This window comes from Pipistrellus hanaki (assembly GCF_964339955.1).
Source record: "Pipistrellus hanaki genome assembly, chromosome: 6".
Lineage (NCBI taxonomy): Eukaryota > Metazoa > Chordata > Mammalia > Chiroptera > Vespertilionidae > Pipistrellus > Pipistrellus hanaki.
Genome location: NC_140508.1, coordinates 36230161 through 36247065, shown reverse-complemented (window position 1 = coordinate 36247065; position 16905 = coordinate 36230161). Strand labels below are relative to the sequence as shown.

The following is a 16905-nucleotide window of genomic DNA, read 5'->3' as shown; positions in this document are numbered from 1 at the left end:
TGGGACCCTGGGAAATTCTTTTCCTCACAGCACCCGCTTCCCTGGGTAACATTACCCTGCCACCAAGTTATTCTTCATCACGCAACCTGTTTCATTTTGTTTACAGATCTGACATTTCTTCATATATTTAATATTATTATAGCTAACATTGAAGCACTCACCACAAGCACTTTTCATACACTAATTAATGAAGTGGTGTGCTTCTGGATTCTTATCAAAGGGCTCTCCAGACTATAAAACCCTGATTTGAAGTGTGTGCTCACTTCTGTGGTGTAAACACTCCCCTCAGGAGGGATTTCAAGCTACCACTGTTTTCAAAAGTGACTAGGAGAATTTCTAAGCATTCTTTAGTTGCTTCCAGCAGGCCATAGGGGCCAGTACATTTTTCAGATGAGAGATCTGAGGCACAGAAAGGTAAAGCAATTGTTCCAGGCCGCAGGGCTAACAAACCAGTCTACGATGCCAAAATGTATCCTCAGAATCCAATACAGTGCCTGGGGATAGTTGTCGTTCAATACACAATTGCAAGTACATGAATACTTAATAGTCCTTAATAACATAGAAGAGAAACATTTAAGCCTTAAAAACATAGACACCGCAAGAGCGAAACTAACATCTCTTTAAAACTCACTCACAGCCCCACGAAGATAAATTCCTAATTTGATTACTTTCAGCAGCACTTCAGCTCCTGAGCGCTTTTACAATGCACCAACTGTCACAGGAGGCGTCGCCTAACCCTTCGCTACAAGCTTGACTCGCTCGGCTTTCCGTCGTCCCGCCCTGCCGGGCCGCAAGGCTTCCTGGGAGTTGTAGTCCCCTGTCAGGTAGTTGCAACGGCAGCGGCCGCCTGGCGCTCCGGACCGCGGAACTACACAGGTGGCGCACGGGCCGCGAGGCTCTTGCGCATCGCCTTTCCCTCCCCGGCGGCGCGCCGCCCAGCTATCATGGCGGCTCCCTTGGCCCTGGTGCTGGTGGTGGCTGTGACTGTGCGGGCGGCCTTGTTCCGCTCCAGTCTGGCCGAGTTCATCTCCGAGCGGGTGGAGGTGGTGTCCCCACTGAGCTCTTGGAAGAGAGGTGAGGCCACCGGCGCGAGGAGGCGGCCGGGCCCCTCCCGCGCTCGCTCCCGGGGCCTCTGAATGGGAGAGGGGCCCTTGGCCGCGAGCGCCGCGCTCGGACCGCTCGGGCGCCCTCCGAGGGCGGGGCCCGAGGACGCGTCTGCCGGGGGAGGGGGCGTGGGCTGCTGGGTGAGGGCTGGGTCCCAGAGCGGCAACGCCTGCGGGAGGAAGGTCTGAGGGGGTGTGTCCCACTGGGGCCTGGAGCCGGGGGAAGTGGTCCAAGGAGGGATGCTTAGAGGGCATGCAGGGTGGGGGGATAAAAGGGGGCTTGGAATTTAACCCGGGATCTCCAGTGGTGCTCCCTGGAGTATGGGACGGTGTGTGAGGGGCGGGGGAGGGGGTATCCCAGGTGAGGGGTTCAGATGTCTACTCTCAGTCTAAGCTCGCAGTGCAGCTTTTTGTACTGTTTCTTCTTCTGCTGCTGCTGCTTCTTCTTCTTCTTCTTCTTCTTCTTCTTCTTCTTCTTCTTTTTAATCTTTATTGTTAAGATTATTACAGTTGTTACTCCCCCCCCCCCATAGCTCCCCTCCGCCCGGTTCCCACCCCACCCCATACCATTACACCCCCACCCCATCCATAGGTGCATGATTTTTTTTTCTCTCTTTTTTTAAAAAATATATATTTTATTGATTTTTTACAGAGAGGAAGGGAGAGAGATAGAGAGCCAGAAACATCGATGAGAGAGAAACATAGACCAGTTGCCTCTTGCACACCCCCTACCGGGGATGTGCCCACATCCAATGTACATGCCCTTGACCGGAATCGAACCCGGGACCTTTCAGTCCACAGACCGACGTTCTACCACTGAGCCAAACCGGTTTTGGCTAGGTGCATGATTTTTGTCCATTATCTTCCTGCACCCCACACACAACTCCCCCCACCCCCCAAATTGTCAGTCCACTCCGTTTCTGTGCCCCTGATTCTATTATATTCAAGAGTTTATTCTGTTAGTCAGACTTTTTATTCACTTGATTTTTAGATTCATCTGTTAATAGATATGTATTTGTTTCACTTTATTGTTCATAATTTTTATTTTTACATTTTTCTTCTTTCTCTTCTTAAAGAATACCCTACAGCATTTCATATAATACTGTTTGGCGGTGATGAATTCCTTTTGCTTTTTCTTGTCTGTGAAGCTCTTTTTCTGATCTTCAATTCTGAATGATAGCTTTGCTGGGTAGAGTAATCTTGGTTGTAGGTTCTTGCTATTCATCACTTTGGATATTTCTTGCCACTCCCTTCTGGCCTGCATAGTTTCCGTTGAGAAATCAGCTGACAGTTGTATGGATACTCCCTTGTAGATAACTGTTTTTCTCTTGCTGCTTTTAATATTCTCTCTTTGTCTTTTGCTCTTGGCATTTTAATTATGATGTGTCTCAGGTATTTACTCTTGACTGGGAATTGAACCGTGGGTGCCCAGGCATCCCTCTAACCACCGAGTCACACCAGCCAGGGCAGTCCCATAAACATTTTGGAATGGGAAATGGTGTAATAAATGAGTGTTTAAGCATATTAGAGCCCAGTCATTGTGGCTTAGTGGTTGAGCATCGACCTGTGAACAAGGAGGTTATGGTTGGATTCCAGTCAGGGCATGGGCTCAATCTCCAATGGGGGTGTGCAGGAGGCAGCTGACCAGTGATTCTCTCATCATTGATGTATCTATCTCCCTCTCCGCTCCTCTCTGAAATCAATAAAAATAATTTTTCTTTAAAATTAATAATTAGAGCTAAGAGTTCTAAAAATACTATATATCACTGACTGACATATTTCACTTAGCATGATATGCTCCAGGAACCTCCATGCTGTCTCAAAGGGCAAAATATTATTTTTTTTACTGCTGCATGGTATTCCTTGGTAATAAATGTACCACAACTTTTTCATCCACTCGTCTACTGACGGGCACTTGGGCTGTTTCCAGATCTTAGCTATTGTAAATTGTGCTGCTATGGACATAGAGGTGCATATATTCTTTCTGATTGGTGTTTTGGGTTTCTTAGAATATATTCCTAGAAGTAGGATCACTGGGTCAAATGGCAGTTCCATATTTAATATTTTGAGGAAACTCCATACTGTTTTTCATAATGGCTGCACCAGTCTGCATTCCCACTAGCAGTGTAGTAGGGTTCCCTTTTCTCAACATCCTTACCAGCACTTGTCATTTGTTGATTTGTTGATGGGTAACCATTATAGTATCACATAATCTCACTCATGTGGAATCTAATTAACAAAAGAAACTGATGAATGGAGTGGATCTGGAGACATGGAAGCATGGAACAGAGTGCAGAATCTCGGAGGGAAGGTGGGGGATGGTGGATGGGTAGGAGGTAATCAACTAAAGACCTTGTGTGCGTGTATGTATAACTGACAGGGTGATGAAGGCCTGGGGCAGGGGTTGGGGGTGAGCTTGAAGGGGGGTCAATGAAGGAAAAAACGGATATATGTAATACTTTCAACAATAGAGATTTTAAAAAAAATGTATTTTATTGATTTCTTACAGAGAGGAGGGGAGAGGAATAGAGAATCAGAAACATCTGTGAGAGAGAAACATTAATCAGCTGCCTCCTGCACACCCCCCACTGGGAATGTACCCGCAACCAAGGTACATGCCCTTGACTGGAATCAAACCTGGGACCCTTCAGTCTGCATACCGATGCTCTATCCACTGAGCCAAATCAGTCAGAACAACAATAGAGATTTTTAAAATAAGTAAATAAATAAAAACACTGTATATTAGAGATTATGATAAGCCTGATTTTATCCTCCAGTAATTCTCTGTTAGATGGTGTTATTTTCCTCATTTGACAGTTGAGGAAACTGAGATTTAATGAAGATAAATAATTTGTCCCAGTTCTCCAGTTGACAAATTGTAATAAAGATAGTAGTGATTCGTATGTGTGATGGTAAGAACTTAGATTTGATATCTCTGCATATAATATTTGTGTATGATATTTTGTTGAAGCCATTTGGGTTCTTGCTTTCTTCTGGATAGCAGAAGACCCAAGGCAGTATTAGGCCCTCCTTCCTCTGCTCTCTTTATACATACCTTTATTAAGAGCATTTATTTTTTTACTTTTATTTTTATTGATTTCAGAGAAGGGAAGAGAGAGAGATGGAAACATTAATGATGAGAGAGAATCATTGATCATCTGCGTCCTGCATGCCCCACACTGGGGATCGAGCCCACAACTCAGGCATGTGCCCTGACCAGGAATTGAACCATGACCTCCTGGTTCATAGGTCTACTCTCAACCCTTGAGCCATGGCGGTTGGGCTTAAGAGCATTTCTCATTTTACATCATAATTCTTTATTATACCTAGTTTCTCCACTGTAATATGAGTTCCTTGAAGGTTAGAGCTGTTATAGTCATCCCTGAATTCTTTGTGTCTGGCATAGAGTAATTGCATAGTTAACTTATTGAACAAACTAGAGGCCCGGTGTTTGAAAATTCATGCACTGGATGGGGGTTCCTTCAGTCTGGCCTGTCCCCTCTCACAGTCTGGGAGCCCTCAGGGGTGGGAGGTGACCTGGCCATCAGGGGAAGGTGATGCCCCCATCACACCTCTGCTGCTGCCATTGCCAGCAGCGCAAGCCTCAGCTGGCCCTGGTTACCTAAACCTTGGGTGGCCCTAGGTGGCTGGGCAGCTGACTTTTGAGGCTTGCCAGCACCTCGGGCCTGCCCTGGGTGGCTGGGCAGCCGCCATCCAGAGGTTTGCCTGCGCCTTAGGCCGGCACTGGGTGGCTGGGGGGCTGAGGAGATCGGAGCACTCCAGAGGCAGGTGCATGGCAAAGCTGGGCCCACTTGGGGGCAGGCCCGGCCTTGCCGTGCACCTGCTGCCTCAGTGGGGCTGAGGAGACTGGGCGCCGCCATCCTTGAGGGCGTGGCAGAAATTAGCATATTCCCTCCTTATTGGCTGTGGGTGATGCCATCTTTGCAATGGTGTGAGGGACAGTTAGCATATTCCCTCTTTATTAGATAGGATATTGAAGAAAAGAAACTATAACATCTGATTGCTTATAGGATTGACAGGGTGAGGGATCCAAGATGAAGCAATGTAGTATGGCCATTAAGAGCACAGGGTCTGGAATCTTAAAGAGAGTTTGAGTCCCTCTCTGCCTCTGCCACTTACTATCTGTGTGATCTCCAACATCAGCTTTCTCATTTATGAAATCGGAAGTTATAATATGTACCCATTAAATTAGATGATTCATGTTGAAGTTCTTAGCACAGTAATGAAAGTCAAAATGGCTAATTCTAAGATTTTGAGTTTTAATAATAGGAAGAATAGTGATGATACTGGCTGAAATAAGTGAGTTAGAAACGATAGCAGTGTCATAATTAATTTAAATAAATCTCTATTAATGGACATTGAGATTATTTTTAATTTTTTCCCCCACGTTTGAGCATGATAATTCTTCTTTGAATAAATTGCCCTAATTTAAGAACAATAATTTCTGGGTCAAAAAACATACACTGAAAACATACGTATTGCCCTGAAGAAAAACTAATGCAAATGTCAATCAAAGCCCGCATTGGAGTGATTGCTCATTTCCCCACCTATGAGCAACATTTCTCACCAGCTTCTAATTTATTATCTTACTGTGTTTTGGAATGGAGCAGAATATACATAAATGAAACACTTTAGAGTAGGTGGGAGTTACAAGGAGATCAAAGGAAATTTATAGTTTAATATAAAATGTTCCCATAATAAGTGGTTTGCCACATGGGTAAGGAATACTCTATGGAAGAAAACTCCCCATTATCAGAAATGTTCAAATTAAGACTTAGACCCACTTTCTGGGAATAAGGTTAAGGGGATTTGATAAACTATAAGACCTTTTTTGTCCTGGGAGTATCTGACACTGGCTTATAGCCATCTGCATATGTCTTTGAAGTAAGAATGAACTTGGATGTCTTACTTTTCAGTGGTTGAAGGCCTCTCGCTGTTGGACTTGGGAGTGTCCCCATATTCAGGAGCAGTATTTCATGAAGTAAGTGTTCCTGTTTTCTTTCATGGGTATTAAGAGGAATTTATAGCCACAGGTACCAAAACCTAGCCTCTAGTTAGTACAGACATTTTAAAAAATCTATTTTTGAAAATCATATTTAGAAATAGCCCTTTTTTATATGTCTGTATAAGAAATTTTCATGCCGAAACCGGTTTGGCTCAGTGGTAGAGCGTCGGTCTGCGGACTAAAAGGTCCCAGGTTCGATTCTGGCCAAGGGCATGTACATTGGTTGCGGGCACATCCCCGGTAGGGGGTGTGCAAGAAGCAGCTGGTCGATGTTTCTCTCTCATCGACGTTTCTAGCTCTCTCTCTCTCTCCCTTCCTCTCTGTAAAAAATCAATAAAATATATTAAAAAAAGAAAAAAAAGAAAAAAGAAGAAGTTTTCATGCCCTGACCGGTTTGGCTCAGTGGATAGAGCATCAGCCTGCAGACTCAAGGGTCTGAGGTTTGATTCCGGTCAAGGGCATGTACCTTGGTTGCAGGTACATACCCAGTGGGGAGTGTGCAGGAGGCAGCTGATTGATGTTTCTCTCTCATCAATGTTTCTAACTCTCTATCCCTCTCAATGAGATGAAAGGAATAACATAAAAAATAAATGAAAGGTTTGGGAACAAGTTGTATGGGCATACCAAAGAGTAGCCCAATAGCCAATTTCTACTTCTACTTCTTTCATTTTGCTTACTTTGAATTTACCCTATTTTTCTAGTCTCTTGAGATAGCACGAAGGTCATTCATTTGAGACCTTTCTTTTCTCATATAGGCATAAATATTTATATTTTATTACTTCAAGATAATAAAATACAGCTGGCTATCGATTTATGAACACCCAGCTTATAAGAAAATTAACACATAATCATGAAATGTCTCCTAAAGATTTCCAACCTTTGGTATTCATTTGGTATTCAATACAAAAATTAATATCTGCATATTTAGTTGCTACTGGGTATAATCCTATGGATCAGTGAAACATTGATGAGAAACATTGATCTTGAAGTAATAAAATATAAATAAATAAAATGTCAAGCCAGATGAAAAGAATACTTTTGAAAAGAAAGTTCATCATTGCTTTGCATTGAAATCTTCAACAGATTTTAAAATATAATTCTTAAGGAAAGGTAAGAACAGGTGAAAGTAGAGAAGGAAAATCTGTAAATTACGAATTTAACAACCTTGATTGGGAGTGTATTTGAAAAGTGTATAGTGTAGCCAAGACCGGTTTGGCTCAGTGGATAGAGCATCGGTCTGCAGACTGAAAGGTCCCAGGTTCGATTCCGGTCAAGGGAATGTACTTTGGTTGCGGGCACATCCCCAGTAGGAGGTGTACAAGAGGCAGCTGGTCAATGTTTCTAACTCTCTATCCCTCTCTTCCTCTCTGTAAAAAAAAAAAATCAATAAAATATGTTTAAAAAAGAAAGAAAAGTGTATAGTGTATTCTCTATAATCTTAATATATAAAAACCCAAGGTTCGTAATGACTGACTGAAGGCTCAACTGAACCCTGGTAGTCAGCCCTGCAGTCAGTGCTGAGTTGCTGTGGTGACCTAGCACTGACTGCTGCCCATGTGGGTGTGGTGCTCGTGTGTTACCCAACACTGACTGCTAAAGGACTGTGGATCAGGCCTGGAGAGAGGATTGAAGATAGAGGCAAGTTCTGATCTGCAGCCTCTGTTACCTCTCTGTTTCTCTCCGGGCTTCCCTAGCAACCATGCCTCTGTTTCTCTCAGGGCCTCTGCAGGGGCTGCTGATCAGCCCCACCTCTCTGATCAGGTCCAGAGATAGGCCTGGAGACACTGACTGGTATAGAAATGGACCAATCAAAACCACATCTGGGTGAACTGTGAGGAGCCAATGGCTGCCTATGAGGTGGAGCTTTTGATGATGACTGGCATAGAAACTGACCAATCAAAAACAAATCTTTGTGAACTGTGAGGAGCTAATGGCGGCCTAGGAGGCGGAACTTTTGATGCTGAGTCACATAGAAACTGACCAATCAGAACCAAATTGGCTGGCAGGGGAGGGAAGCTAGGGGCAAGATCAGGCCAGCAGGGGAGGGTGATCAGGCAGGCAGAGGCAGTTGGGGGTGAGATTGGGCCAGCAGGGGGAGGGCCTTTGGGGTGAGATCAGGCCAGCAGGGGAGGGCAGTTGCGGGCAACCATGCTGGCAGGGGAGGGCAGTTGGGGGTGAGATCAGGCTGGCAAGGGGGTGCCATTGGGGGAGAGAATAGGACAGCAGGGGAGAGCAGTAGGGATCAGGCCTATACTGGCAGTCGGACATCCCCCAAGGGGTCCCCAATTGGAGAGGGTGCCGGCTGGCCTGAGGAAATCCCCCCCTTTGGCACAAATTTCATGCACCGGGCCACTAGTAGTATTATATGCAATTAAACTACTGCATATATGTTAGTTCATTATAGAAACCAGCCCACTTACTGATAGGCTTTTTGAGAACTACCGGTATTTGTTCTGATATTTCTGAGACTAATTTAGAACCATTCTAAACTATCTGAAGCATCAAAACACTTTGAAAGGAGGCTATTGGTAATATAAATATCAAGTTACTACTTTTTACTAACAAAGATAAATGGAGAAAAAAGAATCCATTAGTAGATAGTTGTAAAAGCTTAATTCTTTTAGAACTTTGAAAGGCAAAGCTGATGCCCCCATTTTCAAAAAGAGGTAAAAAGTTTATCTCGGGCAGCTAATATATTGAGGTTTACTGTGTGATAAGTACTTTGTGCAAATTACACTCCATCCTTCCAAGAACCCGATGAAATAGGTCACTATTCTTATTTTATAGCTGAGGAAACTAAGGCTCAGGGGAGTAACAGCATGTCCAAAGGCACACAGGTAAAACCTGATTTTAATATACTTCTATTGATTTCAGAGAGGAAGAGAGAGAGAAAGAGATGGAAACATCAACGATGAGAGAATCATTGATGAGCTGCCTCCTGCACGCCCCGCATCGGGGATTAACCCTGCAGCCTGGGCATGTGCCCCCGTCCTCAGGTCAATGCTTTGTCCACAGAGCCAAACCAGCTCCTGGAACCTGGTTTTAAACCTGCGTCTGATTCCAAAGCCAGCTTGTTCTCACTACAAAGCCTGTCGATGACCTTTACAGTATCATAGGACACATTTTTGTGTGTGGTTGGCTTTAGGAAGAGGCCTCCTGAGTCACCAGCATGGACTCCCTAAAACCAAGTCATGCACTTTCCTATTACAGTAGCAGACCAACCCTCCACGCCAGAACAATTAGAAAAGCATGATGAATACAAAAGACATTTGCTTGAAGACACTGGAAAGTACCAAGGTAGCCAAGATTCAAGAGGCCGAGGTCCCAGAGAAGAAAGCACAAAAATGTGAGACGGTGACATTCTGAGCTGCTTTCTCCTTGATGCATTTACCAATTTATAAGAGGTACAGCTAAGAGGCAGAAATACAGAGCAGAAATTGGCTGGTAAAAGGTTAAGGAGTTATTGGCGATCTTATGGTGCTCCGGAAATATGAATTTGAGTGCATGGTTAACCAAGGTGGCAAGACTTGGCTTTCATTAGGAACCTCTGAAGGACTATACTCAAGAAGGGTAGATATTATTATAGACTAGTAGCCTGCTGCATGAAATTCATGCATGGAGGGGGCCATTCCCTCAGCCCAGCCTGCCTGCTCTCCAATCGGGGACCCCTTGGGGCCTGATCTCGCCCCCAACTGCCTTCTCCTGCCAGCCTGATTTTGCCCCCACTACCCTCCCCTGCTGGCCTCATCTCGCCCCCAACAGCTCTCCCCTGCTGTTCTGACCTCGCCCCCCAAAACCCTCCCCTTGCCAGCCTGGTTGCCCCCAACTGCCCTCCCCTGCCAGTTTGATCTTGTCCCTAACTGCCCTCCCCTTGCTGGCCTGGTTGCCCCCAACTGCCCTCCCCTGCTGGCCTGATCTTGCCCCCAACTGCCCTCCTTTGCTGGCCAATTTGGTTTTGATTGACCAGTTTCTATGCCAGTCCGGGTCAAAAGCTCTGCTTCCTAGGCAGCCATTGGCTCCTCACAGTTGACCCAGATTTGGTTCTGATTGGCCAGTTTCTTTCTTTCTTTCTTTTTAATATATTTTATTGATTTTTTTTTTTTTTTTTTTTTTTTTTTTTTTTAGAGAGAGGAAGGGAGAGATAAAGAGAGCTAGAAACGTCGATGAGAGAGAAATATCGACCAGCTGCCTCTTGCACACCCCCTACTGGGGATGTGCCCGCAACCAACGTACATGCCCCTGACCGGAATTGAACCTGGGGCCTTTCAGTCCATAGACCAACGCTCTACCACTGAGCCAAACCGGTTTCGGCAAGATTGGCCACTTTCTATGCCAGTCAGTGTCTCTAGGCCTATTAACAGGGCCTTATCGGACAGACAGGGCTGCTGGCCAGGCTCAGAGGGAAAGAGAGAGGCAAGTGCTGATCAAAAGCTGCCACAGACGCTACAGATCAGCCCCTGCTTCTCTCTTCAGGTCTCTTTCCAGGCCTGATTCAAACCCCCCTCAACAGTAACTGCTGGGTCCCCCGGCCTGCAGACCCAGTAGTCAGCCCTTTATTCAATTCAGCAGATATTCCTAGTGGCACAAAATTATCCAGTGATACAAAATTATTCTCCCTCATATGTACACTGGTCAACTAGCATAGAAAGTATTCTAGGAAGGAAAGACATTGTTCCTGACAGGATAGCTTCTAACCCCACCCCCTCCTATGGACACTGATAACAGTAAGATTTAAATTAATTTGCTTGTTTATTTTTCTCCTGCAGACTCCATTAATAATATACCTCTTTCATTTCCTGATTGACTATGCTGAATTGGTATTTATGGTAAGCAACCTTCCACATAAAATGAATATGTATATATTTTAAATTTTATTGTCTTTAATCTTCTTGTTTTTAAGAAAATAATATATTTTAGGAGCTCAGGAGTTTCTTAGAATATAAAAGCAAAAACCTATTTTTTAATTTGGATTCATGGAACTGTAATTGTACATTTGACCCTTGAACAATAGGGGGTTAATGGTGCCAACCCCCCACACTGTTGTCACCTGGTATCCAGGGGTATTGGTTCCAGGACAACCTCTTCCCCTTTCCCTGTCACCCCATGGATATAAAAAAGTCCTTGGGTGCCCAAGTCCCCTAAATAAAATGATATTGATCAATGCATATAGTTGGCTTTATGCATCTGTGGACTCCCAACCCTGTGTGGAAAACAGTACAAATGTTTACTGAAAAATATCAGCATATAAGTTGACCTATGCAGTTCAAACCCAGGATGTTCAAGATCAACTGTGTTATGGAATTATGAAGAGTAGTTGATGACATATGACCAGTTCTAATTTCTTATATTTTTAAAATTTCATATGTGAAGTATGCAGCCTTGAATTTTCTAGCTCCAAGATTCTATGACTGGCTTTCATTATGGTGCCAGTGTTGAGGATATCCTCAATTTCCTGAGCATTCTGCCAAGAGATTCTGTGACAAGGACTTAGGCCTGGTGAGACTTTCAGGGGTAAGAAATTGGGAAGACAGGGCTATGTTTTGAGAGCATAGTAATTTGAAACACTTGATTAATATAGGGTTGAAAAATCTGGGTAAAATAGGAGGTCCACTGAGCTCTTCCTTAATTATTATGAGTGCTGTTTATCGCGGACTTACTCTGTTCTAGGCACTTGACATACATCAGGCTACAAAGCAGTGGGTATTATTTCCGCTTTACAGAAAACTTAGTAACTTGTAATTATAAAGCAAGTTCTCCAGTCATACCTCCCTGAAAAGGCTTTCTCTTTGGGTAGTCAAAGTGAGGGCTGAGGTTCTGCCTGACTTTAAGAAGTCAGTACTGGATAGTCCACTGCCTTCCAGAAACTTCAGACCCTTGTAGCATTCCTTTATTCTCACACTAATTGGGTTCATTTCCTGTTACTATTGCTTCTCTTAACAGATAACTGATGCACTCACTGCCATTGCCCTGTATTTTGCAATCCAGGACTTCAATAAAGTTGTGGTGAGTAGTCAGTGTGTTGGACAAAACTTACAGAATCTGGTAACCTGCTGGTATCTGTTATTAAGAAGATCAAAGGTCATGCATGTACGTACTTAAGGATACAACATGTGTTAAGACACTGAGATGTGGGAGTGCAGCTCTGGCTTGTTCAGCCAGGCCTGGAATAGCTGAACAAGACAACTTTACTAATAGATACAGAAAGATTCGTTTAATCTTTGTAGCTTAATATCCTCTTACCTGGGCCAGTTCAGACTTTTTGGAGCAAGTGGAATTGAACCCCAGTTATATTAGTGAGGACTCTTAAAAATTATTCCATACCTTTCACCAGTTTTGTTTTTTTACAGAGGAAAATTAATACAGCTTTTAACTCACTGTGCTATGCCTATCTGAGGTAAAATCAGATTCCTAGTGAAGCTTCTATTTCTCTGCAGAGAGCAATCTTAATTGGAAAAATTGGCATATATTAAACACCTGTTGAAAGTGTTGATGCAAACTTTAGTTTTAATCCATATGTAATGGCCAAGGAGAATTGTATAGTGGGACAATTTTCATTTTCCTTGGTTCTGAGAGAGTTAACAGATTAACCATGTGTACTATCTATGTAGTTATTTTAAAAATTGGCTGCAGTCCTCCTTGATTGGCTGAGAGCCACTGAGATTTAGACCAGGGTGAGAGAAGGCTGCATCCCATTAGTGTTGTCTGTCTGTGGTTCATTTTCACTTCTGTTACCAAGTAATAGAACCAGAAATAGTCTACCTTTCTGTAGCACTGTCATCAGTAACAAATGAAATGGTGAATTACAGAATTTTAGACCTCAGAGACACTGTTAAAATATCTAGACTGAGAGTTTTTTACTTGGGGTCCCTTATTAGGTCTATGAAACCCTTGAGGTGGTATGAAAATTTGTATATGTATGTGGATATGTCATTTTTTTTCATGTGGAGAGTTCATAATTGTTAACAGTGCTCAAAGAGTTCTTAATTCCTACCCTAAATGATTAAGAACTACATTTTAGATACTTGTTAGCAATTAGAGGCCTGGTGCACGAAATTTATGCACAAGGGAGGTCCCTCAACATGCACCGTCTCCAATCTGGGACCCCTCGAGGGATGCCTGATTGCCCGTTTAGGAGGGATCGGGCCTAAACAGGCAGTCAGACATCCTTCTCACAATCCAGGACTGCTGGCTCCCAACCGCTCGCCTGCCTGCCTGCCTCCCTGCCTGCCTGATCACCCCCTTACCACTCCCCTGCCAGCCTGATTGACGCCTAACTGCTCCCCTGCAGGCCTGGTCCCCGAACTGCCCTCCCTTGCAAGCCTGGTCCCTCCCAACTTCCCTCCTCTACAGGCCTGGTCCCCACAACTGCCCTCCTCTGCCAACCCGGTCACCCCTAACTGCTCTCCCTTGCAGGCCTGGTCCCTCTCAACTGCCCTCCCTTGCAGGCCTGGTCCCCTCAACTGTATGTGTGTGAATTGAACCATGACCTCCTGGTTCATAGGTTGATTCTCAACCACTGAGCTACATGGGCTGGGCGAGTTCACTAGTTTATGTGACAGAAAATTCAAGGAGAATATTGTTGGCTTCATGCATCAATAATTTTTCTTTTTTTCTTTTTTAATATATTTCATTGATTTTTACAGAGAGGAAGGGAGAGGGATAGAGAGCTAGAAACATCAATGAGAGAGAAACATTGACCAGCTGCCTCCTGCACACCCCCTACCGAGGATATGCCCGCAACCAATGTACATGCCCTTTACTGGAATCGAACCTGGGACCTTTCGGTCCGCAGACCGATGCTCTATCCACTGAGCCAAACCAGTTTTGGCAATAACTTGTTTCCTAATTTATATGGAAACAGATAGAGATTTTTAATTTTTTTTTCTCTGTGTGATTTAAAGAGGGAAACCAAAGCCCAAATGAGCTAATTGTCACTACCTTGTTTTTTAGCACACCAAGACATTCTGTTATCATTGGCACCGACTTAAATTTTGGAATACCGTATTTTCCGGTGTATAAGATGACCGGGCGTATAAGATGACCCCTAATTTTACATTAAAACAAAGGTTAGCCCTGTATTCGCTGTATAAGACTACCCCCCACTTCCGAGGCAACACCAGTTCTTTTTTTAATAAACCGCCTCCCTGACTCTGAGCAGGCTTTTTACTAGAACACAGTGTAGCTTCGGGTACAGAACATGTATAATTTGTATGCATAAAAAGCCTGCTTGGATTGGCTGAGTTAGAGAGGTGGTCCGAGCAGCCTTGCAGTGATTGGTGCGGGATCGAGTTGGAAAATTCGTTTATCGGCATATCCAGACGATTTTTGGGATCGAGTTGGAAAATTCGTTTAGCGGCATATCGAGATGTTTTTCGGGATATACCCGGTGTATAAGACGACCCCCGATTTTCGGTTGACTTTTTTTCGTTTCAAAAGTCGTCTTATACGCCGGAAAATACGGTAGTTTTGTTTCTTCATCCTCAGAATTCAGCTTATTCGAACATTTGGTTATGTGGTCAGAATAAGAATTTCATTTAAACTATGTCAAAAATTGCCCTACCCAGTTTGGCTCATTGGGTAGAGCATCCATCGGCCTGCAGACTGAAGGGTCCCAGGTTCGATTCCAGTCTAGAGCACATGCCCGGGTTGCAGGCTCTTTCCCCAGTAGGAGGCATGCAAGAGGTAGCCAATCAAGGATTCTTTCTCCTCATTGATGTTTCTATCTCTCTCTTCCCTCCCTCTCTGAAATTAATAAAAATATATTTTAAAAAATAAACTATGTTAAAAATTAACTCATTCTAAATGGCAGATTTTGACGATACTAATAAACTGTGGTTGGTTTAGATAGAGTATTGGCACATGTCTTCCTCCAAATCTTCCCCACTTTTTCAGAATGAGCCCATATCATACTCCAGCGAGACTAAATTGCTCCTATATGAACTCCCTACGTTTCCTGGATCTCACACCCTTCAGGGGGCCTTCTTTGTGCCACAGAACTCCAGAATCCTTAGCTAGCGGGGCCTCAGTTCTACCACTGCTACTCCGTAGTCTATATTTTGTCCGTTTAATTAAACAAACCCAACTGTGCATGGCAGCATAAGTTTTACTGATGATAATTCCTACAACTTAACTTGGACTTTCAGAGATGATCAAAGAGAGGTTTTTTGAAGTTTGAAGTTTGTTCAGGTTTTCTGATTATGCCTCTAGCTTAAGTTATATAAGAAATCTGGGGTTACTTGTATTCCTGTGATGATTCTTTGAATTTCTTTTGAACTGAAAGATGATTTTTTTTTTTTTTACTTAAAATTTTTAAATTATTAATATCTAAGATATGAGAAAATTTATAAAGAATAATACACTCAACTGGCATGGCTCAGTGGTTGAACATCAACCTATGGTTTGATTCACGATAAGTGCATATGCCCTGGTTGCGGGCTTGATCCCCAGTGTGGGCATTCAGGAGGCAGCGGATCAGTGATTCTCTGTCATCACTGACGTTTCTCTCTCTCTCTCCCTCTCTCTTCTTCTCATTAATCAATAAAATATATTTTAAAAATACATGCTATGAATCTATTTTGGCTTAAAAAATAAACCATTACACATAGAGCCAAAAAATAAACTTTCATCTCCTTACTCCCCCTCTCACCAGTTACCACTGTTCTGACTTCTGCATTTATTATTTCTACACATGGCCGTGTAATATCCCTAAATCACATGTAGTGATTTTTTTTTCATGCTTTTAACTTTATATAAATGGTACAATGCAGTATATATTCTGTTGTCACCTGTCATTTTCATCATTGAATCTTTACTCACATAGTTAAGTGCTAGCTACTTTGGCTGCTCTGAATTACTGTATTTTATAATAGGTTGCAGCATTGATTTTATATGGTCTAAATAAGATTCTCTGATCATTAAATGAGCAAGGCTACCCATTTTAGGTTCAAAGACTTTTTCCATCTATAGTCTGACCCATGTTTACTTATAAGGTTGCCTAACCCTTTTTCATTCTGGAACACACCTGTGAACTTGTTGGGACATACCAGGGTAAGGCAAAGCTTTCCACCCCCATCTCACTCCCTCTTCCCCATCCAGCTGCCCAGCCATGCCCAGCCTCTTCCTCTTCATCCTGGCCATTCCCCACTTCCTCTTTGGAAGTCAACAACTTGAAACAAGAGAGCGCAGAAGAAAACTCAGGATACTGTGACATTCAAGGGACCATTTCACTTTGCATGAAAACATTTCACTTTGCTGATGGGACTTTGCAGTCTTTAGGCCACTGATAATGACTTCAGAATGAATAAGAACTTTGCTTTGCCACCTAGTCATTCATATAACCATCCAACGGGTGTTTATCCTTTGCTCACTGTGCCAGGTATTGGCAATAAACACTGTCCCTACCCTGTGGAACTCATAGTCTAGTGAGGGAACCGCATATTAGTCACATACATTTTTAAGAAAGTTATAACTGAACAGTGCTATGAAACAATGTGCATAATGGGGAGATTTTACCCAATCGAGGTGGGGGTGAATGTGCCTCGCTGAGAAAGAGATTATTTTACTCAGGTCTGTGTGGAGTTCACTAGGGTAAGAGCAGAGGTTGTTCCAGGTTAAATGTAAAGAAAGGCCTGGGAGCAGGAGGGGCCTGGTATGCTCATGATATCTGAACTCAGAAAGTGAGAGGTGGGGGGAGTGGGCATGAGATGCGCCTGGAGAGGTGGGGCCACGTGGGTCATGGCAGGACTTTTGTTTTCATCCTCAAAGCAACAGAAAGTA

At 43.5% G+C, this 16905-nt stretch overlaps 2 protein-coding genes across 3 annotated transcripts in view; one reads left to right on the top strand and one right to left on the bottom strand.

The window, feature by feature from the left end:
• TP53INP2 (tumor protein p53 inducible nuclear protein 2) overlaps nucleotides 1-731 on the bottom strand; it is a 29340-nt gene extending 28609 nt beyond the window's left edge. The window contains exon 1 of the mRNA XM_084888589.1: nucleotides 636-731. The gene's annotated coding sequence lies outside the window, so the exon portion shown is untranslated. The remainder of the gene's footprint in view (nucleotides 1-635) is intronic.
• A 71-nt stretch (nucleotides 732-802) lies between these two features.
• Nucleotides 803-16905, top strand: part of PIGU (phosphatidylinositol glycan anchor biosynthesis class U) — a 76450-nt gene continuing 60347 nt past the window's right edge. Inside the window, exons 1-4 of one of the 2 annotated variants that reach the window (XM_084888577.1) lie at nucleotides 803-1074; nucleotides 6041-6105; nucleotides 10896-10955; nucleotides 12070-12132. In XM_084888577.1, coding sequence (XP_084744703.1) covers nucleotides 945-1074; nucleotides 6041-6105; nucleotides 10896-10955; nucleotides 12070-12132 — 318 coding nt within the window. In that variant the 5' untranslated portion in view covers nucleotides 803-944. The remainder of the gene's footprint in view (nucleotides 1075-6040; nucleotides 6106-10895; nucleotides 10956-12069; nucleotides 12133-16905) is intronic. The other variant, XM_084888578.1, reaches the window with a different exon arrangement.